Below are 26037 nucleotides of genomic sequence, written 5' to 3'. Positions count from 1 at the left end.
AGCGTGACTTTGTTACGACCAGAGCTAGTGCCGGAAGATTCTGTTCTACCAGGGCACACTGCAGAGGTAGTGCTAGCCAATGTACCCATTGCTCGAGTGTTCCTGGATTGGGGTACGAAGCCTGGATACAGAGAATTAGGCATAATGAAAAACATGCCTGTACCAATGCTGTGTGGGACCACGTGTCCAATGAGCATTACCCTTGATAGCAGAGTCAGCATTTCTGCTATGGTGACCCGTAGTCAAGCCAGGGCAGCCCAACAAGCAGAAGCAGCAGGGATCACTTCTCCAATTCCAGATCCTAAGCCAGTCCAGGTGGAACCAGCTGACCAAGCGACAGGAGGAGGCGCTCCAGTGTTTCATGCAGCACCAGTTCCAGAGGTGACAGGGGCCGTGAGTATGGAACAGCTTGACTTAACTGACACCTACTGATCATACTGATGATCCTGATTTTTCAGAGTCACCAGCAGAGATATTCTAGCTATGGATACTGATATAGGTCAAAGACATGCTTTTCAAGAACCAGAGCGCTCTGACCCTGACCTGGAAGTCCTGAGGCAGAGGGCTGGTCAGCGAACCAATGAGACTGGTAAAGATCGTATCGTATGGAAAGGGGGCTTGTACAGAGAGACTGATCCTTATAGGCCCTGGACAGCAGGCAAGCAGCTTATAGTGCCCAGCTCTGAGGCAGAGGGGTGGTCAGCAAACCAATGAAACTGGTAAAGATTGTATCCAATGGAAAGGAGGCTTGTTATACAGAGAGAGTGATCCTGCTGATCCTAATAGGCCTTGGACAGAGGCAAGCAGTTTATAGCGCTCAGGGCATACAGGGAACAACTTCTACAGATTGCAGATGACATTCCACTAGCAGGACATCAGGGGATGACACGCACCAGATTGACCCATAACTTCTATTGGCCGTGAGTATCTCGAGCCGTAGTAGACTATTGTTGAACCTGTGATGCGTGCCAAAGAGATGGTAAGACCCAAGATTACCTCCGAGCTCCCCTGAAACCTTTACCCATTATCAGTGAGCCTTTTGAGAGAATAGCTGTGGATGCAGTGGTGCCTGTAGCTGTCCCTAGCCGGACTGGGAAAAGATATATATGGACAGTGGTGGACTTTTCTACCAGATATCCTGAAGCGATAGCCTTATCCATCATAGAATCAGAGAAAATTGTCACTGCCCTGCTAGAAATATTTTCTCGGGTAGAATATCCACGAGCAATGCTCTCAGACCAAGGGACACACTTTATGTCTGAGCTGATCCAAAATCTGTGGTCACACTATGGAGTGACATCTCTGTACGTACAACACTATATTGCCCTGAAACTAATGGGTTGGTGGAGAGATTTAATGGTACATTAAAGCACATGTTAAAGACTTTCGTAGAAACAGGAGACTGAGACTGGGAAAAATACTTACCCTACCTACTGTTTGCATACTGAGAAGTACCTCAGGAATGTACAGGGTTCTCCCCATTTGAGTTGCTTTATGGCAGGAGGGTGAGAAGGCCCCTTTACCTAATAAGAGAACATTGGGAGGGGAAAGTTGAAACCTCTGACACCCCTGTAACTGAATATGTGGTTAATGTGCGTCAGAGATTAGAAGAATTTGTGAGCTTTGTCAGTGATAACTTGAAGGCAGCCCAGACTAACAAAAGACCTGGTATCGTATGGCCCAAAATAAAGAGTTTTATGAGGGCTAGCAGGTACTTGTTTTAGTCCCAGTTTGTCAGGATAAACTTCAAGCTAATTGGGTGGGACCTTACAAGATCATAAGGCACCTGAATGATACAAACTGTTATATCTATGGGCTCTCAAGACAGAAAGTAGCGTACTTTTCATGTAAATATGTTAAAGCCCTATGCAAATTGCACAGCTATGGTGCTAGCTGTGTGCATTCTACCAGAACAGTGTCAGGATAGTGAGCCCATTCCTGACCTCCTAGCAGAGGGATCAATACAACAAATTGTAGTGGGAGAGCAATTAACCACCACCCAGAGACAGCAGTGAGAAGCAGTATTGCAAAAGTGTGTGTTTTTCACTAAAGCAGGACTTACTCATTTTGCTAATCACAGTGTAAACACTGGTGGCCATGACCCGCTGAAGCAGGGTCCCTATCGCATATCTGCTGAGGTGGGGAGGTAAATGAAGCAGGAGATTGATGAGATGCTAGCCCTAGGAGGAGTGGTCTAGTGGTTAGGGTGGTGGACTTTGGTCCTGGGGAACTGAGGAACAGAGTTCGATTCCCACTTAAGGCACAGGCAGCTCCTTGTGACTCTGGGCAAGTCACTTAACCCTCCATTGCCCCATGTAAGCCGCATTGAGCCTGCCATGAGTGGGAAAGCACGGGGTACAAATGTAACAAAAATAAATAAAGAAGTCTCATAGTCCCTGGGCTTCTCCTGTAGTTCTTGTTCCCACGAAAGATGACACATCCCACTTCTGTGTGGATTACAAGAGATTTAATGATTGTACTGTATCTGACACCTATCCAATGCCCCAGATGGATGAGTTACTAGACCATTTAGCTGGGGCCCCATACTTCACTACAATGGACCTGAATCGAGAGTACTGGCAAATTCCCTTAATAGCTGCTGCTTAGGAGTGATCAGCATTTATTACCCCATTTGGTCTGTAGGAATTTACTGTGATGCCTTTTGGAATGAAAAATGCCCCCGGTACATTTCAGTCCTTAGTGAATCGTCTGCTAGATGGACTCCAGGAGCATTCTAGGGCTTACCTTAATGTCATTGCTGTATACAGTCATACTTGGGATGACCACCTAATCCATTTGAGTGGAGTACTGGCCAAGATCAGGGAGGCCTGCCTGACTATAAAACCCATAAAATGTCAGATGGGAATGGCAGAAGTGCAATATTTAGGGCACAGAGTGTGAGATGGACAACTGAAGCCTGAAGCAGCTAAGGTGGAAGCTATACAAGACTGGCCTAGTCCACAAACTTAAAAGCAAGTCTTGGCCTTCCTTGGAACAGTGGGGTATTACAGGAAGTTCCTTGTCATCAAGCAGATGAAGCCATTACGTATGGGTTATGTCCATCAACCAGCAGGGGAGATAGCACTCAAAGTTTCACAGTGCCCTCTTGGCCAGCTAGCTCCACTGCCTCTTCAGTATTCTCTATCTCCCTTACCAGGGTGGCTGCAGCTTGTTTGAGCTCCAGAAAAATCTGCCGGGAGGTGGTTCCTGGCTTGCCAGTTGTTAACCGGGGTGTTGGAGGCTATAGCAGCTTCACTTTAAAGGCACATAGGTTAGCCCTTTCCCTGCCTTACCCATACCTCTGGGGATGTGGACATATTGCCTTGCTTTCCCTGTCCTTACCCACCAACAGTGGATGCAGGCATATAGGTTCGCCCTTTCCCTGCCTTTCCCACTCATCTGAGCCTCCGGAGTCTTCAATACCTCTGCTTTCCTCACAGCTTAAAAAAAAAAAAAAAAAAAAAAAAGTTGCGTCGCGTTTTTAAACACAGAGACGCTGGAACAGAGGTTTTTGACCTGATTTTCAGCAGGATTGTAGTTGTACACTAGATCCTTTGAGGTCAGAGTGTTTTCCAACTCCTCCGTGGTGGGCCCGCGATGGGGGCGATTTTAGCGCGAAACCGCCATTTTGGATTTTACCGCCGTTTTTCGGCGATGGCTGCGGACAATGTAAAGCGCTGTTCCACTTGTGGCAAGCGCAAATCAGCAGCAGGGCTCTGTAAATCATGCTGTATTGGCGTAGGAGTCGGCCCGAGCATGGCGAGCAATGTTTCTTCCTGCTCTGAGCTGGCAGCGGGCGCCATTTTGCTTACACCGCATGGCGCGGCCTCCTTGGACACGGAGAGACCTGAGCCAGGTGGGGCACCTCGAGATGAGGTTATTTCAGGAGTGGCTAGCACCGGACAGGATTTGGGTGCCCAGGGTGAGATTTTCTCCCCGGATTTTGTGCTTTTGCTGCATAAAGCATACATGATGAAAAGAGCCCTTCCTCAAGGGTCGCCTGAGGCTCCTCTGATTGCCCCACCGATGGATTCTGGCCTGGGACTGCCCAGTGAGGTTTTTTTCCCGGATGCTTGGCCTAAAGATAAGCGCAGAAGGGTTAATTTCCCTTCAGATTGTGGTGCACCTTTTTCCCCCCCGTGGTTGGGGTGTGAGGATTCGGAGAACTCTGACAGACGTTCTTGGTCTGAGGAACCAGAGTCAGGTGCGGATTTACCACAGGATCTGGATGATCCCTCCGCGGTGAGGATTTTCCACCGTGATGAGCTGCCAGCGCTTATTTCAGATACCCTGCAGGCCCTCTCGATTGAAGATCCTGACAGTGGCATGGCCTCCTCGGGTAATCCCAGGATGGCTAGTACCAAGAAAGCTGCTCGGGCCTTCCCTTTGCATGACTCCATCCTAGAGTTTGTTTCGGCTCAGTGGGCTGACCCCGAGGGACCTTTGAGAGTTTCCAGGGCTATGGGGCAGTTATACACTCTGCGTGAGGGACATATGGCTCGTTTTCAAATGCCTACAGTGGATGCCCTAGTCACTGCGGTGACAAAGAGAACTACCCTCCCTGTTGAAGGAGGTGTTGCCCTGAAGGATGTTCAAGACCGTAGGCTGGAAACAGCGTTGAAATGGTCCTTTGAAATTGCAGGTCTCACTGTTCGGGCGTCTGCATGCAGCTGTTATGCTGTGAGAGCCTGCCTAGCTTGGCTGCAACAGGTAGTGGCTCAGCCCGGAGATGGAGCGGAGCCCTTCTTGGATGTGGCTCCGCGGATGGAGGTGGCCTTGTCCTTTCTGGCTGATGCCCTTTATGACCTTGTCAGAGCTTCGGCTAAACAAATGGCAGTAGCAGTGGCGGCTCGCCGTCGTCTGTGGCTACGACACTGGGCAGCGGACATGGCCTCTAAGCAAAGGTTGGTGAAGTTGCCTTTTCAAGGACTTCTCCTATTTGGTGAGGAGTTAGAGAAAATTGTGAAAGGCCTGGGTGATCCAAAACCCCAGCGCTTGCCCGAAGATAGGCAGAAGCCTTCCTCTAAGGGCCAGGCGGTCCACTCCTCGTCCAGACCTCGCTTCCGTGAAGCTAGAAGGTACCGCCCGGGGTGTTCTGCTGGGTTCACTTCACGTGCCCGTGGTCAGCAGAGGAACTCCTTTCGCTCGGACAAGCGTTCCGCAGCCGGTGGCTCAAGACCAGGAGTTCAGGGGCGACCCTATCAATGATGGTGCGCCGGCCCTCTCCTCGATGCCTGTCATCGGAGAACAGCTTTCCCTCTTCGTCGAGGAGTGGGCCAAGATTTCCTCAGATCAGTGGGTTCTGGACCTGATCAGAGATGGATACAGAATAGAATTCAACGCCCCAGTAAGAGACGTGTTTGTGGAGTCCCGATGCGGTTCTGCCGTCAAACGGGCGGCGGTGGAGGAGACTTTACAAGGTCTGATTCAGTTAGGGGCAGTGACCCCGGTGCCTCCTGCCGAGCAAGGCTGTGGCCGATACTCCATATACTTTGTGGTGCCGCGAAAAGGTGGGTCCTTCCGCCCTATTCTGGACTTAAAAGAAGTGAACAAGTCCCTGAGAGTGCGGCATTTCCACATGGAATCCCTGCGCTCCGTCATTGCGGCGGTACAGCCAGGAGAGTTTCTCGCGTCTCTAGACCTGAAAGAAGCTTACTTGCACATACCGATTTGGCCCCCGCACCAGAAGTTTCTGAGGTTTGCGGTGTTGGGAAAACATTTCCAGTTCAGGGCCTTGCCTTTTGGCCTTGCCACAGCTCCCCGAACCTTTTCGAAGGTAATGGTGGTAGTAGCTGCTTTTCTCAGGCGAGAAGGTATCAGGGTTCACCCGTACCTAAACGACTGGCTCATCAGAGCAGACTCTGCAACAGAGAGCTTACAAGCTACAGCCAGAGTGGTCTCAGTACTGCAATTTCTAGGCTGGGTCGTCAATATGGCCAAAAGTCACCTGTCCCCTTCACAATCTCTAGAGTTTTTGGGGGCCAGGTTCGACACAGTCTCGGGCTATGTGTTCCTACCCGAGCTAAGGCGGTGCAAGCTTCAGAATCAGGTCCATCTGCTCCTGAGGATGCCCCGCCCGCGAGCTTGGGACATTGTCCAGCTGCTGGGATCGATGACAGCCACGATGGAAGTGGTACCCTGGGCGAGAGCGCACCTGAGACCTCTACAGTATTCCCTACTCCGGAGATGGTCTCCTATTTCTCAGGATTACCAATGCAGACTTACTTGGCTCCCTACGGCCCGTCTCAGCATGGAGTGGTGGTTCTCGGACAGTATGCTGCGGCGAGGAATGCTGCTGGCGCTCCCCGTTTGGTGCCTAGTGGTAACAGATGCCAGCCTGAAGGGCTGGGGCGCACACTGCAAGGGGAAGCATGCCCAGGGTCTATGGACACCCGAGGAGTCGGAGTGGTCCATCAACCGCCTAGAGTTGAAAGCGGTGTTTCAGGCGCTTCTGGCCTTTCAAGTGACCCTGGAAGGATTGGCTGTCAGAGTGATGTCGGACAACACGACAACGGTGGCCTATATAAATCGACAAGGCGGAACAAGGTGCAGAGCACTAGCCGCGCAGGCCGAACTGATTTGCCACTGGGCCGAGCTGCATCTTCAGTGTCTGTCGGCAGCTCATATTGCAGGTCAGAGCAATGTGCAGGCCGATTATCTGAGCAGGCATCAGATCGATCCAGCAGAATGGAATCTGGCAGACGAAGTTTTCCTGCAGATCTGTGCCAAATGGGGCAAGCCCGTGATGGATCTAATGGCGACAAGTGCCAATACCAAAGTCCCGTGCTTCTTCAGCAGACGGAGAGATCCTCGCTCGGCGGGGTTGGATGCCTTGGCTCAACCCTGGCCTCCGGATCTACTTTATGTGTTTCCCCCATGGCCCTTGATAGGGCGCCTGCTCTTGCGGATTCGGCTGCACCCAGGAGAAGTGGTCCTCATCGCCCCGGATTGGCCAAGGAGACCTTGGTATGCAGACCTCCGACAGATGCTCCTGGAGGCTCCTCTGCCGTTACCTCTGGTACCGAACCTGTTGACTCAGGGACCGGTAGCCATGGAGGACGCCGCCCACTTTGGTCTTACGGCATGGCTATTGAGAGGGCGCAATTGAGGGATAAAGGTTATTCCAATAAAGTTACTTCCACTCTCCTGCAAAGCCCGCAAGCGGTCCACTTCCGTGGCTTATGCCAGGATTTGGTGCCTGTTTGAGTCTTGGTGTGCTTCCAGAGCCATTGTTCCAATGTGGGCTCCTGTCTCGCCGATTCTGGACTTTTTGCAGGAAGGTGTACAAAAAGGCTTGGCCTATAATTCCCTGCGGGTGCAGGTGGCAGCGTTGGCCTCCCTTCGTGGTAAAGTGGAAGGCGTGTCTTTGGCTGCTCACCCAGATGTGGCACGGTTTCTTAGAGGGGTGCTTCGGCTCCGACCTCCAGTGCGAGCACCCTGTCCAGCTTGGAACCTGGGGCTAGTTTTGAAAACCCTGCAGGCATCTCCTTTTGAGCCGCTTCGGCGAGCATCGGAGAAAGACTTGACACTGAAGGCCGTTTTTCTGGTGGCCATTACCTCGGCGAGACGAGTGTCAGAGCTCCAGGCGCTGTCCTGTAGAGACCCATTTCTGCAATTTTCAGAGTCCGGAGTCACGGTTCGGACCGTGCCTTCCTTTATGCCTAAGGTGGTTTCAGCCTTTCACTTAAACCAGCCTATTTTCTTGCCCTCTTTTTCAGAGGAAGAGTTTCCAGAATCCTTTGGGCAGCTGCACCTTTTGGATGTGCGCAGGACTCTGCTGCAGTATCTGCGAGTTACTAACTCTTTCAGGACTTCTGATGATCTGTTTGTTTTGCTATCCGGTTCTCGCAGAGGGTCTCCAGCGTCTAAAGCCACTATTGCCCGCTGGCTCAAAGAAACGATCTTTTCAGCTTATCTGCTGGCCGGCAGGGTTCCGCCTGTAGCCTTTAAGGCACATTCTACTAGAGCAATTTCTTCCTCTTGGGCTGAAACTGGAGCACTCTCTCTTCAAGAGATATGCAGTGCAGCAACATGGGCTTCTAAGCTCTCCTTTGACCGACATTACAGGCTGGATGTGGCTGCCAGGAGGGATGCGCGTTTTGGTGCACAAGTGCTAGCGCGTGGTGTGGCTTGTTCCCACCCTATCTAGGGATTGCTTTGTTACATCCCATACGTAATGGCTTCATCTGCTTGATGACAAGGAAGGGAAAATTAGGTTCTTACCTTGGTAATTTTTTTTCCTTTAGTCATAGCAGATGAAGCCATGAGCCCTCCCTGTATGGTTGTCTGTATGCTGTGAATCTGTTTTTCAGGTTCTGTTCTAATTTCCTGAAGTTCCTTCCTTGGGAGAAAGTTGGAAAACAATCTTCAGGATTCATGTTCAGTTTAAATTTAGGAGGATGTGTTCATTCCCTCCAGCATGTTTTTTTTTTGGAGGATGTGTTGATTCTCACCAGGAGGCGCGTGTGTTCCCCTCCACTTATACAATAAGGAGGATGAGTTTATTCCCTCCAGGAGGATGTTCATTCCCTCCTTTATGAGTTCATGCCCTTGTGATGGGCCATCGTTCGCTGTGAGGAAAGCTCTTGTGATTCCCATTGCGGTTTGCCATACTGCTTTGGAAGCTTCAAATACTGAAGAGGCAGTGGAGCTAGCTGGCCAAGAGGGCACTGTGAAAGTTTGAGTGCTCTCTATCTCCCCTGCTGGTTGATGGACATAACCCATACGTAATGGCTTCATCTGCTATGACTAAAGGAAAGAAAATTACCAAGGTAAGAACCTAATTTTCCCTTTGTGCCTCACTACAGCACTATAGCCAAGCCCCTGACCGACTTGACTAAAAAAAAAAGACTAACCCGAATCATTACCTGGTTGCCAGAATGTGAAGCAGCCTTCTAAAAATTAAAGAAAGCATTCGCTACTGATCCAGTACTAGCTGCACCTGATTACCAGCAAAGATTTGTGGTACAGACTGGTGCTTTGGCATATGGCATTGGGGCTGTACTCAGTCAAGTGAATAGCAGAGGGGAGGAGCACCCCATTGTGTATCTGAGTCGCAAGCTTCCTGACAGAGAGGTAGCCTATGCCATTATTGAAAAGGAGTGTTTGGCCTTAGTGTGGGCCCTTAAAAAGTTACAACCATATCTGTATGGGTGAGACTTTACTATCATCACAGATCACAATCCATTGGTCTGGCTGAAGAGTGTCTCAAGAAAGAATGGGAGATACTCCGGTGGAGCCTGCCCCTGCAAATGTACAGCTTCGCCATACTTCACCGGAAAGGCGGTGAACCTGGAAATGCTGATGGCCTCTCCAGATAGGAAGAGCCAGATCCACCCTGACAATTGACTGTCGAGACCCTATCACTACTACTACTACTACTATTTAGCATTTCTATAGCGCTACAAGGCATATGCAGCGCTGCACAAACATAGAAGAAAGACAGTCCCTGCTCAAAGAGCTTACAATCTAATAGACAAAAAATAAATAAAGTAAGCAAATCAAATCAATTAATGTGGACGGGAAGGAAGAGAGGAGAGTAGGTGGAGGCGAGTGGTTACAAGTGGTTACGAGTCAAAAGCAATGTTAAAGAGGTGGGCTTTCAGTCTAGATTAAAGGTGGCCAAGGATGGGGCAAGACGTAGGGGCTCAGGAAGTTTATTCCAGGCGTAGGGTGCAGCGAGACAGAAGGCGCGAAGTCTGGAGTTGGCAGTAGTGGAGAAGGGAACAGATAAGAAGGATTTATCCATGGAGCGGAGTGCACGGGAAGGGGTGTAGGGAAGGACGAGTGTGGAGAGATACTGGGGAGCAGCAGAGTGAATACTTTTATAGGTTAGTAGAAGAAGTTTGAACAGTATGCGAAAACGGATAGGGAGCCAGTGAAGGGTCTTGAGGAGAGGGGTAGTATGAGTAAAGCGACCCTGGCGGAAGATGAGACAGGCAGCAGAGTTTTGAACCGACTGGAGAGGGGAGAGGTGACTAAGTGGGAGGCCAGCAAGAAGCAGATTGCAGTAGTCTAAACGAGAGGTGACAAGGGTGTGTATGAGGGTTTTGGTAGAGTGCTCGGAAAGAAAGGGGCGGATTTTACGGATGTTGTAAAGAAAGAAATGACAGGTCTTGGCAATCTGCTGGATATGAGCAGAGAAGGAGAGAGAAGAGTCAAAGATGACCCCGAGGTTTCGAGCTGAGGAGACAGGGAGAATGAGAGAGCCATCAACAGAAATGGAAAACGGGGGGGGGGGGGGGGGGGAGCACTCTGTGTAGGCCGCAGTCTGTGGTCTCTCTCTCTTAAGGGGGGGGGGGGGGAGGTGTGAAGAAAGTTTGTTTTAAGCCTGAAGATTTATTGGATATGTTCCTGTTTTAATTATTTCCTGAAGTGTATTTCTCCTATTTGGCTAGCAGGTGACATTTCTTTTATGTAAAGTTGTTATAGGGAACTGAATGTACTTTTTCTTGAACACAAGCAGGAAGCAAGCAGCAATATACATTTAAAACTTGTTGACTGGACTCTGATTGGCCTGGAGTTTGAAAAAAAAAAAAAATACCCAGTAGTGCAGGCTATTGCTTCGGTTTCAGCCCGGGAGGAAAGAGAGGCAGATCTCTTTGCTGAGGCTTGGTGAATTATAGGTCCTGACCTTCCTAGGTACTGTTCAGACAGTATATAGATGTTTAGTTAGTGTTATAATTGATCCATATTTCAGTTACCTGTTATTGTTTGCTATTTGCACTATTTTATTCCACTGTTTTAATATTTTTTTTTAGAGAATAAACATAATTGTTCATCCTGTTTGTCTGGACTGATAAAGAATCCTGGTGGTTTGTGTGTTGGGTCTATGAGTGCTTTTTGGGAACTGTGGGACCACTGGGAGTGTGACCCCAGTAACCTAGAAATCACTGGGGATAATTTGAAAGTGGGAGACTTGCCCAGAGGCGGTTGTGACCCAGTCTGTGGGAGAAGGGTGTTAGTGTAGAGCACAAGCAGCAAGTGCAGGTGGACCTAAGCTGTGCTGGAGATAGACCCTCTAAGTGGCCATGGAGTAACCCCAGGCAGGTGGCTAGGCATTTTGTGACACCTGCCTCTGCCTATTTCTTTTCTCTTAATTTATCTTGATTCTGTGACTTTTGTTTTGTTCACTTATGGTAAACTGTTACGTTTGGGTGATATTATTCCTTAAGAGACATTCTGGGTAGTGTGCGCAGTAAAGTTATTTATTTTTAAAATGTATAATCCGCTTAGAACCTAAGTGGCTACCATAAAAACATGCATAATAAAAATTACAAACAAAATAAAAACAATACTAATGTGCTGCTACAGTTATCTTCCATTATGCTTCTATTTATCACCATTAAGCATTAACAAATGCCTAAAGAAAAAGCTGTAAATACATTACAGAATTAAACTTCTGTTAAGTTTGCATCATCATTTTTGACTTTGAGATGTTATGGACACTACTGAAAGTGCAGCATGACTTTTCTTATCCTGTTTATTCACTTAGCACCAATAAGCTAACAAATAATTAATATGATAGCCTTTACAAATGAATGATCTAATAAACTAAGTTATTGATAGCTCAGAAAAAGAACTGATAATTACAGCTGTGTAAAAATGTTTAGACACCCCAAGCAAATTTTGGGGCCGTTTTACCAAACTCTGGTAAAAAGTGGCTATAGTGCATACTTACATGGCCCATTCCCACATGTTATGACCATTTTTCTGCATGGGTAAAATGGCTGATGGACATGCACTAATTTTCCCATTAGCACATGAGCCCCTACTGCCACCTATTTTGTAGTTGGTAATGGCTTGTGCATTAATTAGTTAGTGCACGTGATATAGCTTTGTTAACTGATTAGCGCAGTACATACCTACTCTCCGCCCCCAACCTGCCCCATCGCTAAAAAATAAAAATCTGTTTTTTGGCATGTGAGAAACATATGTAGGTGCCAAAATTCTTTGAGATGCCTGAATGTACCCCATAGGCATTTTAAGCTGTGGTAAGCACTAACGCGTGCTTACCACAGCTTAGCAAAAAGCCCCTTTGTTTTAATCTATAACTGAATAAAAGCTGAAATGTTATGTAAATGGTATAAGGTTAAATATAGCATCTTTCTGCAAAGTTGAATGCATAATATTTATTTGCAGTGTTTTTACAGATTCAGAATAAGAGATAGACATGGGAAGCAGCTGCTTGCCCTTTGATTTGTAGTATGGAGTGTTGCCAAGATTTGGGTTTCTGCCAGATACTTGTGACCTAGCTTGGCCACTGTTTGAAAAACAGGATACTGGGCTAGATGGACCATTGGTCTGACCCAGTATGGCTACTCTTATGTTCTCATGTTAGCTGGTATTAAATTTTGTACACCCTTTTGCCAGTACTAAGTAACACCTTGTTTGGTAGAAAAAAAAGCACTTCCAGATGTTCCCTGTAGTCATCTAAGAGGCTTTCTATTCTTGCTTTTGGAAATTTTCCCATTTTATCTTGCTGAACTCTGCTAGCTCATAAATGTTCTTCGATCACTCACAGCATGTCTGAGATCTCTCTGCAAGTCTAGGGACCATGAAGGCTATTTCAAAGCCGCCGCCTTTCTATCCTGTAAGTTCTTGGGTTTGTGGTATTCTTTAAATCATTGTCTTACTGATCTTCAGCTTCAAGGATATATTGCTGTTTGGTTAAATCTATTCTTTCTTCCTCCTGCAAAATATTTCTTGTGCCACTGGCTGCCTTAGAACCCCAAAAGCATAATAGATCAACTCTTGTGCTTAATAGCTGGCCAAGTGCTCTGTTCAAATGCTTCATGCTTTTTTTTCTCTCCTCTAAATGTATTATGTTCAGAGATCAAATTTGTTTAATGCATCATGAAACATAAAGATATATATGGAGCCAAAGAATTCAGTTTTTGTTTCATCAATCCAGAGAACTTTGTCCCAGAAAGCTTCAGGCTTATCAGTATTTTCTTTTGCATTCTTAGATGATGACTTTTACAGTTATATCATAGAAATCTGACAACTGTCCCATGTAGATCATTTTTGTGGAAGCAATGCTGTATTGTTTACTTGTATGCAACTACTCCAGTGTCAGCTGAACTTTTCAGCAGGTCATTTGCTTTTATCTGTGGGTTCTATTTTGCAGATATTACCAGTGTTCTGGAGATTTTCATGTTCTTCCTGATCTTGCTCTGACTCCATTTCTATATAATTTCCATTGATTAGTAGTGTTCAACAGTTGAAATTGCTAGCTGGAAAGGTTTAGAGAATTTTTTATAGCCTTCTCTTGCTTTCTAATAGTGTATTATTTTCATTTTCAAAAGCAAAGACTTCTGCTTAGAGGATCCCATGGTTGAAAGTAGAACAGCAATCACAAGTTGAGAGGTTAGAAGTGTCAAAAGTACTAGTTAAACCATGGAATTGTCTGCATCAGACTAACTGAAGGTTTAAGGGATCAATCAACCTTTTGGGCCTTATTAGCAAGTTTGAAAAAAAAAAAAAAAAAAAGGGGGGGGGGGGGAATAATAAATCAGCTGGATGGTGGCCATCTTTTTGCACATGTTATATTCACTTTTTTATTTTCAGTCTGTTCAGCATATAGTGATTATGTATTCAATAAAACCTGCATAGAGATGATTAACTTTGAACTATGTGGAGGTCCTGTCAGCTTTTTCCACCTAATTCAAACATAGTTTGACCAGGGTGCTTACTTTTTTGTACACAACTGTATATTTAGATATCAGTAGTTTTTTTTTCTTCGGTTATATATTTCTTTCATATGTATTTAGCTGATGATTGCAGATTTTGTAGCCAAAAATAAGTTGTCATTTTTTTTCTATTTATAGCTCGAGCTCACATTCAGCTACTTGGAAATCCAGGGGCTATCTTGCTGTAAACCAGGTCAGGTAAGTGCTCAGAATATCCCTTACTCTCTTTGCTGGAACTCGGCTGGTCTCAGACGAGATAAGAATTTGGATTTGAATTCTCACCTTTCAAAAGTGAGCTGCTCGTGTACAGTGGGTATTTCCCTGCCCCAGAGAGCTTATAATGTAAGAGGTCTGTTTACTAACCTCCAGTAAGAAAGCATATTTCTGTGCTATTTTATCACAGGAAATTTTCTAGCATCATTTGCTAACTTGGGGCTTTTTTACAAAGCTGCACTTGTGATTCCCGCACAGCAAATGAAAAAAAGCCCATAGGAATTGAATGGGCTTCCTCTCATTTACCGTTTAGGATGGTACTTCACTACCAGTTTAATGAGTCCCTTGGTAAATTGTTTTGTGCTCCTGCTACTACTGAGAATATTATGGCTGCAGCAGCAGAAAGGTAGCAGGACCACTATCTTAAAGGACCAGGTTGTTAAAGTGGAAAAGACTGATCTGCCTTATCCTCTGATCCATGTCAGAAAAGATTACCTGCACCCCCCCCCCCCCCCCAAAGCTATTCTTTCATATAACTCAAAGTGCTATTCTCTGATTTCACACCCCTCCCCTCAGCACGTACTAGGGTTTCCCCGGTGGATAATTGAAGGAGTGATCCGGTCATTCAGCCTCGGTGTCAGTTGCTTGAGAAATGGCAGCCTCAGGTCTTTAGCAGTACTAGTATAATACTAAAGGACTGAGGAATGGATGAGCATTTGGGGGGCTTCATTTTCAATTTTTTCAGGGGATTGGGGTGAAGAGATGGGTGGTGGGGAGCTTCATCTCCATCTAAATTGTCTACCCCTTTATCTTTTCCCTGGGGGAAAGCTAACATTTTTCAGGTGGTATTAACTTTCAATTACTAATGTAATTTTAAAAGTTCAACACATATTGTGTTATTCATTTGCATAATAAGCTTCTCTGCATGATTTGCAACTCATTATTTTGAGTTGCAATAACATTTTTGGTATTATATCAATCAGTTAATTCCACAAACCAACTTAGTAATAGACCTTTCAATTTGTATCTGAGGTAAAGGGTTTAAGTGACTTGCCTAGGGTCAGAAGGAAAATCAGCATAAGGAACGTTATCTGAGCCCTGGCTTTTCTCGTTCTTATGCCACTGCTCTAACCACTAAGTCATTTCTCTCATGAATACTATATACTGAGGGAAAACAGGGTTCACACTAAGGAATAAAATATAATATGGGGGCATGTAAAAGTGCAAACTAGAGATCTGCATGGGAATGGGGTTCTCGGGAATCCCACGGAACCCGCGGGATTCCCGCGGGGATGGAAGCAGTTCCTGCAGGGTTCCTGTAGAAGTATATGCTGCCAATATGCCAGCCTCTCACCTTCCGAGTACCAAATTCTTTGAGTGCTGTTTCCTCCTCCTCGCTTAAACAGCACAGATGCGGAAAGTCTCCATTAAGGAGGTGGTAGAGATACAAATGGTGATGAAATTCAAAAAGGCATGGGATAAACACAGAGGATCTCTAATTAGAAAATGGAAGTTATAAAAAACCTAAACTTAAATGGTTGCATATGTGTGGATGTGTTGAGTGACGCTTAGATGGCGACTCTGGCTGTGATGAACTAGGGCCGATACCAGGAGACCTGTATGGTCTGGGTCTCATATATGGCAATCTGGTTTAGGATGGGCTGGAAAGGGCTTAGACAGCAACTTTAATGGCTAGAACATGAGGACAGTGCTGAAGAGATGAATAGGCTGGAGTGAGCTTTGAGGGCAATTCCAACTTCCGTTCCTTCCTTGCCTACAGTGCTGCGGCTCAAACCCAGAGAGAGACTGAGAGAGCCGACAGGAATTTATTTTTTATGTACCGTTAAATTCTTGCGGGGACGGGTTAGGTTCCCCGTGGGGACGGGTTAGATTCCCTTTGGGGACGGATGGGAATAGGTTAGATTCCAGCGGGGACGGGTTGGATTTCTGTCCCCGTGCAACACTCTAGTTCAAACTATACTTAAGTTCTTTTTCCTAAATATCTTGTTATTGGCATAGAGTATGCATTCTTTACAAAATTACAAGACACTTGATACTATCAGCTTTGCCACCTGGTAACATAATACTGAACCTGCTGTACACCACCCTGGATGGTTCTCTTCATAAAGGCAGGCTAGTAAATCCCAATAAATAAATATCAAGGCTAGCAGATACCCACAATACACGTGATGGAGCTACAGGAATAGTATGTAGGTACGTATGGTGATATATAGGCCCGCTAAGAATATCTGGGTTATTGTAATTTGATATAGCAAAATGTCACTTGCATATAAAGATATTTTGTGCATGACCCCTTTAACCCCATACCCCACTATCTGCTGTGAGTTTCTTACTCTGCGCTAAAGGTTCTATTGCAAATGGGCAACCCTGTCTCTCTGTGGGGACTAATCACGATTACCTGGCCACAGGTAGACAGCGGGCAATGAGGGAAGGTAAAAAGATGATAGAAAGTAGAAATTTATCACTCTGGAATGGATATGTGACAACCTCCCTCTTACAGATTCAAATTCTTAGTCCTAGATAACACTGAAATCATAGGACACAAGGCTCAGATATTGTAAGAAAAATAGCAAAGGTGGTTTATTAGAAATGGTAGCAGTAAGCCTATTATCGTTTAGCAGTAAAACAGTGTCAGACAATGTACTTATGCAGAACTACCCAAAATGATGGTAGAGTACTGAGTTTTAAGTACCTGTCAAGGTGGAGTAAAGATAGCACACACTTTTACCTAGTCCTGAATTATTAGGACTCTAGATGCCCTAAGTACTATAAAATGAAAGAGAGAAGTGCTACCTGACCAATGGCAAGGCTCCCCCACACTCATAAACTTTGGGACAAAGGAAACCTGTAGTCCAATACCAGTTCTTTGATGCATGTTTGGTGACCCACATATCAACACTCAGTATGGGAAAGAAAAGAGTCTCTTTCTTGCATTAAGAATGAACTGTGCTGATTTACCTTAAACAACAACAACAACAAAAGGGCAAACGATCAGTATCCAAATTGATGGCAAAAAGCAAGCAGACCAGATGTAAGAGTCAAACCATGTATTTATGAGAACAAAACAGATTCTAACTGTCCGACACAGGTTATGTTTCGCCCACAATGGGGCTTCATCAGGGGCACTGGAATGAACAAAAACAAATAAATACATATCCTATATAATAATTCTCATCTCCAACGTTCTATGCGTCTTGCTGCCTGTGTCTGTGGCTTTCTTCGGAGTTGGTCTGCTAGGCTCCATAGATCAGGCTGACGTCACACGCAGCACTGACCAACCGCACGATAGCAGCACGAGGCCCCGCCCTTGCCGCCGCGCCCCCCAAGGGCGCCACCCGGCTGGGCCCCCTGCATTGAAATCCCCTCCAGCCTCCCATGTCCAGCGACCCTCCTCTCTCCCCTGCCCCCCCAGCCACCCATGTCCAGCGACTCTCCTCTCTCCCCTGCCTCCCCTCCAGCCACCCATGTCCAGCGACTCTCCTCTCCCCCTGCCCCCCCTCCAACCACCCATGTCCAGCGACTCTCCTCTCTCCCCTGCCTCCCCTCCAGCCACCCATGTCCAGCGACTCTCCTCTCTCCCCTGCCTCCCCTCCAGCCACCCATGTCCAGCCCAGCCACCCATGTCCAGCGACTCTCCTCTCTCCCCTGCCTCCCCTCCAGCCACCCATGTCCAGCGACTCTCCCCTCTCCCCTGCCTCCCCTCCAGCCACCCATGTCCAGCGACTCTCCTCTCTCCCCTGCCTCCCCTCCAGCCACCCATGTCCAGCAACCCTCCTCTCTCCCCTGCCCCCTCCAGCCACCCAGGTTGTCCAGCGAAGTCTTCGAGGCAGGCAGGAAAGATCCCCAGTCTTGCCTGCCCGTTGCCGGTGCTGACCCTCCCCCGTTGCCGGATTGCTCTTCAAAATGGCCGCGGCATGTATCACCATGGCTCGTGCTTTATCATAATATGTAAGGCAGTCTTAATTCTGTAAGTCTGCATAGCTTTCAACCTGTCTCCCATATTAACTGCTAATCATACAGAACTTAACCACTTATCAAAAAAGAAACACTTTCTATACATTGTTGTGGTGATAACTCTTCCTCTGCAACTTTCATCATAATGTGAGAGAAAAGCAACATGCTTTGGAGGAAAAAGCTTCTGTATGTCTGTAGTCCAAATTTATTTTCACTTTAAGACTCACAGAGCCACAATCTTCATCGGCTACAAAAAACCTCCAACATTTCTCCTCTTCAATAATTATCTATTTTTTATTTATTTTTCATATTTTAAAAAAAATGTACAGCACTTATCTCTCAAATCCACATCCGATGGGGTCCCATTTCGCCCGTCTATATCTTCGGGCTTTCTCAAGGAATATATTGTGCCATATTCCTGAAAACTGAAAATCAGTCAATTACTATCACAATCCACAATGTTGAATGGCCACAATTCCACGTAACAAAAGTTGCTCACTCTTCTTTATGTTTTGTTTTACTATCATATTTAGAAAATTCTTCAATGGTGGCATTTAAACCGTCAAGACCTTCAACATAATTCTATCGCCTAGTATCATAAGAGAGTAAAAACTTTAATACATACAGAAGCTTTTTCCTCCAAAGCATGTTGCTTTTCTCTCTCATTATGATGAAAGTTGCATAGGAAGAGTGTGGCTTAGTTTCCACCACATTGATGTATAGAAAGTGTCCCATATTAACACACCATAAATCTTTTTAGATTTTTTTTTCTGCAAATATCTGAGGCTTTCAAGCCTGTTTTGCTCCTCAAGCTTAATCTTGTGTAGATGATTAGCATAACTAGCACAACCTTAATTCTCCTAATGAAGGGAAGGATCATATTCTTGTGGATCATGGTGTCTATTGAACCTGAACCCTATTACTAACAAGCTTGAGAAACTCTTCTCTCCACAGAAGCAACAGATAAATCCTCCATGGACCCTGATCAGGAATCGCCTTACTTACATACATTTCCCCTCATTCTATAAACGTGCATGCACAGTTTTATGCTTAGTTTGGAAAATTGCAATAGCGTCAATTACACATGTAATTTGTTTAATTTGGCGCTATTTGGCATTAACCAATAATTGGCTGTAATTGGTGTTTGGTGCTAATTGGCATACATATTTGGTATTCTATAACCTTAGCGCACAAATTCCATAGCACACAACTACAAGGAGTGGGGTGTGTGGATGTGGGAGCAGCATGTGCATGTTGAGTATGCCCAGCACTTACACGCTCAGGTTATAGAATACTGTCGGTTATGCACCTAATTGGCACTATTTAGGTGTGAGCATTTATACAAGCCATTGAGCTAGCATAAGTGCTCACGCCTTAAAGTGGACTTGTGCTAGTATTCTATAATGGCAATTATGTGCGTAATTGCCAATATAGAATTTGTGCTTAATGCGCATCATCCCAGTACTTAACTTTAGGTGATCTTTTAATAATTAACCCCATTATATGTACTGAATGATCATGTGACACATGCTTGTATTTGGAATCCATCAGCCAAACATAAAAAATAATCAGTTTCCCTAAGGACTGGTGACTTGACGAGAATTAAGCTTGGTCTCTTCTTGAAGAAAAGTGGTGTCTTCATACATCTGTGAGGTTATGAGAATCAGTCACATTAATGCTTTAGCAGCAGCATGGCCAAGGTTACAAACAGCTGACTTATCCAGTTGTTCATCCAAGCAGTCATTCCAGTCTTCACCAAGAATAAGAACATAAGAATAGCCATACTGGGTAGTACCTTGTTTACAACAGTGGCCAATCCAGGCCACAAGTACCTGGCAGAGATCCAAATAGTAGTAGCAACATTCCATTCTACCAATCCCAGGGTAAGCAGTGGCTTCCTTTGTTGTCTATCTCAATTGCAGACAATGGACCTTTCCTCCAGGAACTTGTTCAAACCTTTTGTTAAACCTAGATACGCTAATCGCTGTTACCACATCCTCTGGCAATGAGTTACAGAGCCTAACTATTTATTGATGAAAAAATTTTTCCTTCTATTTGTTTTAAAAGTATTTCCATGTAATTTCATTGAGTGTCCCCTAGTCTTAGTACTTTTTGAAAGAGTGAAAAATCAATTCTTTTTTACCCATTCTACACCACTCAGGATTTTGTAGACATCAGTCATATACCCCTCAGCTATCTTCTTTAGCCTTTCCTCATATGAGAGGAGTTCATCTGCTTTATCATTTTGGTTGCTCTTTCTTTGAACCCTTCCTAATTCTGCTATATCTTTTTTTGAGATATGGCCAGGGCTGCTTTTACCAGTGGACAAAGGGGGCAGTTGCTCTGGGCCCCTGCATAGAGGGGGCCCACATACACAGTTACCCATTGGTAAGTTAAGCCCAGAGTCTGGTCTCTTATTTTTTCTTCATTTGTCTCTCTCTCTGTAGGATTCGCAGGGTATTCGCCCAATACCCTGCGAATCCTACATATCCCACTTGCTTGTTCTCTCTCTCTGTCGGTCCTCCGTACTACTTCAGCTTCACAGGCAGCGGCAGTGATTTGGACAGACTGCTGGCATTGGGGTTCTTCTTTTGCCATGTCTTGCCTACTCTGATTAACATTTCTGTTTCCACATAGGTAGAATGCGGCAAGGACCCTGTCGCTGACAGCCTGTCCTAATCACCGCCACTGCCTGTGAAGTTGAACTAGTATGGTTGGAGGACTGCCGGGAGAGAGCAGGAGATGCAAGATCCATGGGGAGGGGGGGGGGGGGGATAGGGGAGAGTGACAAAGCAAGAGAGAGACCTGAGTGTAGGAGAAACAGAGCTGCTAGACTGCAAAAGGGGGGGGGGGGGTGCAGAGGAGAGAAAATGAAGGAAGAATGGAAGAGCGAAAGGAGAACACAGGGATAATCAAAAATATAGAGAAGAGGTGCTGGGCAGATAGAGACCATAAAGACAGGGGGGAGGGATTTAGGGACAGAGGGGAGCAATGCAGAATAAAAATGGAGGGGGAGAGAGGGTTACCGAGAGGGCAGATGGTGAACATGGGGGGTTGCTTAGGAACAAGGGAACAGAGGGGAGATACCCATGGGCAGGGCCGGTGCTAGGTCTCTGGCACCCCCCCTGAAAACTACCACCTCCTCTCATCCCGCACCCTTTTTCAGCCCAGTGCCTTAAAAGGTGAAGAACAAACGTTTTGTTTTGCTTTTTTTTTTTTTTTACTCAACAGCTTTTTAATTTATTTGAAAGATTCCCATATGTAGATATAAATATCTTGAAATAAAATTGAATATCTTTCGTGCAGATCTCTCCTTTGCTTAAACATAACTAAATGGGCTAAAAGCCCTTTATTCAGTCTATTGGTTTTCTTATATTTTGTCCTTGTGATGACTTATACTGTGCCAAATCTACCACAGTAATACCGCCACCCCCCTCCCGCATACTACAACCCCTCTCTTCCATACTACAACCCCTCTCTTCCACACACTACAACCTTCCCAAGAAGACCTACCTTGATCCTTGAAGACTGCCCTAGTGATTTAGTGGCCTCTGCGACTGCGGGGGCAGGAAAGAATCCCACTCTGTGTCTCTGCTTTGCTCTTCTGTGCTGCAGGCGCCGCCACCGTATTTTCAAAATGTCTGCCGAGACGGGTTTTAACAACTTTGAATAGTATTGTGTCATCTACAAATTTTATCACCTCATTGTTCTGATTTCCAGATCATTTATAAATATGTTAAATATCACCAGTTCCTGTACAGACCTTTACGGCACTCCACTGTATAACCTCTTCCATTGAGAAAAATGGCCATTTAAGCCTAACTGTTTTCTGTCCAATAATCAGTTCCTAATCCACAGAAAGACATTGCCTCCTATCCCAAGACTTTTTTTATTTTTTCAGGAGTTCTCATAAGGAACTTCGTCAAAAGTTTTCTGAAAATCTAGATACACTACATCAACCGGCTCACCTTTATCTTCATGTTCTTCACACCTTCAAAGAAATGAAGCAAATTGGTGAGGGAAGACTTCCCTTGGCTGAATCTATGCTGACTCTGTCCCATTAAACCATATTTGTCTGTGTCCTGTAATTTTATTTTTTATAATAGTTTCTACTATTTTGCCCGACTCTGAAGTCAGGTTTGCTGGTCTGTAATTTCCTGGATCACCCCTGGAACCAACTCAGCAGTACACTGACCATCCTCCAATATTTAGGCACTATGAATGATTTTAACGACAGGTTACAGATCACCAATAGCAGAACAGCAATTCCATGTCTGAGTTCTTTCAGTACCCTAGGATGCATGCCATCTGATCCAGGTGGTTTACTACTCTTTAAGTTGTTGATTTGACTCATTGCGTCACAGGCAGTTCTTCAGATTCAGAAAGGGTCCCATCAAATAACTCACAAAAGGAATTATGACTGTCATTTGGCCCAGAGAGGCTAGAACAAATTCATGTCCCAGTAATAAACAATGCAAGATAACAACATTATCTAGCTACATCTTTCTCCCATACCCTTACACTTAAAATATTAGGAAGTTGAAAACTCCTGTCCTCCTTTCCAGGCTCTTTTCAATTTATCACATCCTGCAGCTTGGCTATTTGCACTTGCTAGTGCTTTAAAACATGAAGTAAATGCTTCTGCTTGATAGAATTAAGGAGGCCCTTAATGTTGAAAGAAACAATATGAACCCTTACCCCTCTATCTTTGTGTATTGCCAAATATCCATCAAGAACATCCTACCCAAAAATCATCTAATGTAAAGAAACCAGCAAAATGGTCCACATATATACTCCAATTGCCCTCCACAATCTCAGACTTGAGGACAGGCATGTGTGAATTTATCCATGGCTGTTTTCATCAAAATCAGCCCCTCTCCATCTCTTGATAAAATTAGTGATGAGACTTTTTGTACAACTGGATGATTGCTTCAGGCTGTGTTAGCTTAAGAGTTAATATGGTTTTCTTAACGGATTTGGTATTGTGACAGTACTTGGGACCGTGGATGATATTCATCTAATTTTAGTAGAAGACATTCTGCTTTTTGAATAATATAGCTCTTTTGACAACATATATCGTATCTTAACTGTTGTATTTGTATCATGGTGTCAGGGATCTGCCTTTTGACTGCCTTTTTATTTAACAAGCCATACATAGGGAATGATTACAGGCATTTGTCTCTTTTTTTAATTTTAAATCTTTATTAATTTCATAGTTTTCATACAACAAGAGAAAATAACATCAAATCCCATGTGTATTAGAGTCTTTTAATTGTAAGTTAAAATATGGAGTCCCACAGGGGTCCATTTTATTACTGCATTTAATATTTATGCAAGCACTCTGAGTAATTTCAGGTCACATAATAAAATATTTATCTATTTGTGGACAATATCCAACTTTTTGTGAATGTGACGGCTGATCTTGTAGTAAAGTTCAGTGTTTAAATCATTGATTAACTGATATTGTACTCTGAAACTTGTGTGCTAAAATTGAATCAAGGAATGGTGGAGGCTTTATGGGTAGAGAGAAACTCAATAGAGACACTGAGAAGACACCACTATGTTGTGACAAATTTCAAGGCCTTCACATAGTATTAGATCAGTTACTAACATTTTATGTCATAAGTCTAAGCTAGTACAATCTTTTCTTTCTTTATACTTTCTGGAATTAAATTTGTCTTTTTTGGAAGGTGATGCTTTTTTCAGTAGAAATTCATTCACTGATTGTAGTCTTGTTGAGCTTCTCTCTTGGTAAAATCCAGAGAAATATAGTCTTAAATATAATTACTTCAAAATGCAGTGGCACGACTCTTAAGTAAGTCAGGATGCTATTGAAAAATTCTACAAGTCCTGAAATCTGTATGTTGGCTGATATTAAAATACTGTTCCTCATTTAAGATTTATCTCTAGCTTTTAAAATCTGAGTACAGCAAACTGTTTTATCTGAAAAATCAGCTAATAGATTGTAGGCTTATATGTCACTTACTGTTGGCATAGGGTTTTCTTTTTCTGATTCATATGGGTGTCAAGCACTAGGCATAGGTATTTTTTATTGGTCCTAATTTATGAAATTGGCTTCTAGAAATGTACATTTTCAAAATGTATTGCCCTTTGGGGAAACCCTTTCAGATCTGGTTATTCCAGCAAGCTTTTTGACTGGTCTTTAGGAATTATAATCCTACTAGGAAAAAGACCCGTTTCTGTATGAAATGAAACGGGCGCTAGCAAGATTGTCCCCCCCCCCCTTCACTGTCTTCCTCTGTCCCCTCCGAGTCCTACGCCACTCTCTCTCCCCTCCGAGTTCCACGGCCCCCTTTCTTGTCGTCCGATTTGCAGGCCGTCCTCCCTCCCCTCTCCCACTGCGCTGCAACTCACCAGTTTGTGCATAAGTTTCCAGGTGTTCTCCAGGGGCCTTGTGGTCGGCCGCCGCCTGGTTGTGGTGGCCCACCGTCTTCAGGTTGTGTTGTGGCTTGTTGTCATTAGTGAAGTGTTTTTCTGTGTGTGATAGATATTGTGTTTTTGTTGTCAGAATGTTATTTGAGGGGTGGGAAAGGGAGGGGTGGGCATGGTAGGCTAGTTGGGAGGGTGCGATGGTGTGTGTGAGTGAGAATGTTAGGGGGAGGGGGGTGGGGGATGGTGAACTGTGAGGGAGTGGTGAGGGAGTTTTGAAGGGGGGGGGGGTCTGCGTTCCTGTGGTGATGGGTTGAAAGTGAGGGATCCTTCAAGTTGTGGTTTTGGTGGCTACCAGTAGGTTTTTTGTTTTGTGTGTGTTAGAGAGAGTGTGTGTGTAAATGTTTGTGGGGGGGGGGGGGGGGGGGGGGGGGATGGTGAACTGTGAGGGAGTGGCTGTGGGCTTGGAGGGGGGGGGGTGCAAATGAAACACCTTCACAGTTGTTACAGATGAAGCAATAATAAAGAACGACAACCTGGATGCAGCAGTCATATGTTTGGTTGCTTTATTTTGAGTGTATAGCAATGACGGCTGCGCGGGACAGTGGAAATAGAGATCAACCAAATTGGCTTCCTTGCTTACAGGGAACTAAATAGGCTCACCTGTTGTTTGTGGTGGGAGGAGCTGTGAATGTTGTTGGTTGGACTCGGAGGGGGCGGGGTGGGATGTGCTGTGACGGTGGGGGCTTGGAGGGGGTTCAGGGGCTTGGAGGGGGGTCAGTGTTGCTTGGGGGGGGGTGGGGTCGGCCCCTCACAGCGCCTTTCACCTCCGTGTGAAGGCGCTGCAGCAGAGGCAACAGATGATCGTTTCCCTTTGGGCCTCCCTCCTTCCCTCCCTGTCCTGCCGTCGTCTGAGTAAATTCTGTGAGGGCGGGACACAGGGAAGGAAGGAGGGAGGGGCGAAGGGAAACGATCATCTGTTGCCTGCTGCAGCGCCTTCACTCAGAGGTGAGAGGCGCTGTGAGGGGCAGATGGAGAGAGGCGATTGAAGGAGTGAGCAACGGAGATCAGATGGACGGGGGGACCGTTTGCGTGTCATGCGAGATGCGTCGTTCGGCCGCCCTCGACGTCATCACGTTGTGGCGCGAGGGCGGGGCACACAGTCTGTGGCAAACCGGATATCTCGCCCCCTTCAAGTTTCCGGTGAGGCTTCATTAGAACGTTGGGGTTGCCTTTTATATAGAGAGATGTTGTATGAAATGGCCTATGATAGTGACATGATATTAATATAACAGGAAGTGAGCTATGTTTTGGTGGTTACACAATATTATTTTGCAAGCTGAAGGAGCATTTATAGAATGGCCCATCAGTTGATATTCATTTATTTTTGCTATTGTTTTATTGATATTTTAATTTTAAATGCATTTAGGGGTCCTTTCACAAAGCAGCAGTAAAAAGTGGCCCGTGGTTGTGTGAAATTGCCACACACCAAGGCCACTTGTTACCGCAGCCGGAATATCCATTATTTTAATTGGAAGTCATAAATGGCCGTGTTCTAATTTTAAAAAAATTGTATTGGTGCATGACAGTTTACAGCCTGAGCCCTTGCAGCCACCTATTTAGTAGGTGGTAAGGACTCACTCTCTAACCAGTGGTAATCAGATAGAATGTGGCGATGGCTGATTACCGCCGGGCATGCCTACACCATGCCCCCGTGCTAGAAAATAGAAAAATATTTTTCGGCTTGGGAAACACTGCGTGACAGACA

At 45.3% G+C, this 26037-nt stretch overlaps 1 protein-coding gene across 3 annotated transcripts in view; it reads left to right on the top strand.

The window, feature by feature from the left end:
* Nucleotides 1–26037, top strand: part of CARMIL1 (capping protein regulator and myosin 1 linker 1) — a 596509-nt gene that overhangs the window by 176401 nt on the left and 394071 nt on the right. For all 3 annotated transcript variants that reach the window (XM_030212120.1, XM_030212112.1, XM_030212103.1), the window contains exon 4: nucleotides 13830–13889. In XM_030212120.1, the coding sequence (XP_030067980.1) occupies nucleotides 13830–13889 (60 nt within the window). The remainder of the gene's footprint in view (nucleotides 1–13829; nucleotides 13890–26037) is intronic.

The sequence above is a fragment of the Microcaecilia unicolor genome, chromosome 1 (assembly GCF_901765095.1).
Source record: "Microcaecilia unicolor chromosome 1, aMicUni1.1, whole genome shotgun sequence".
NCBI lineage: Eukaryota > Metazoa > Chordata > Amphibia > Gymnophiona > Siphonopidae > Microcaecilia > Microcaecilia unicolor.
The sequence above is the reverse complement of the archived record's forward strand: the minus strand, read 5'-3'. Positions and strand labels throughout refer to the sequence as shown.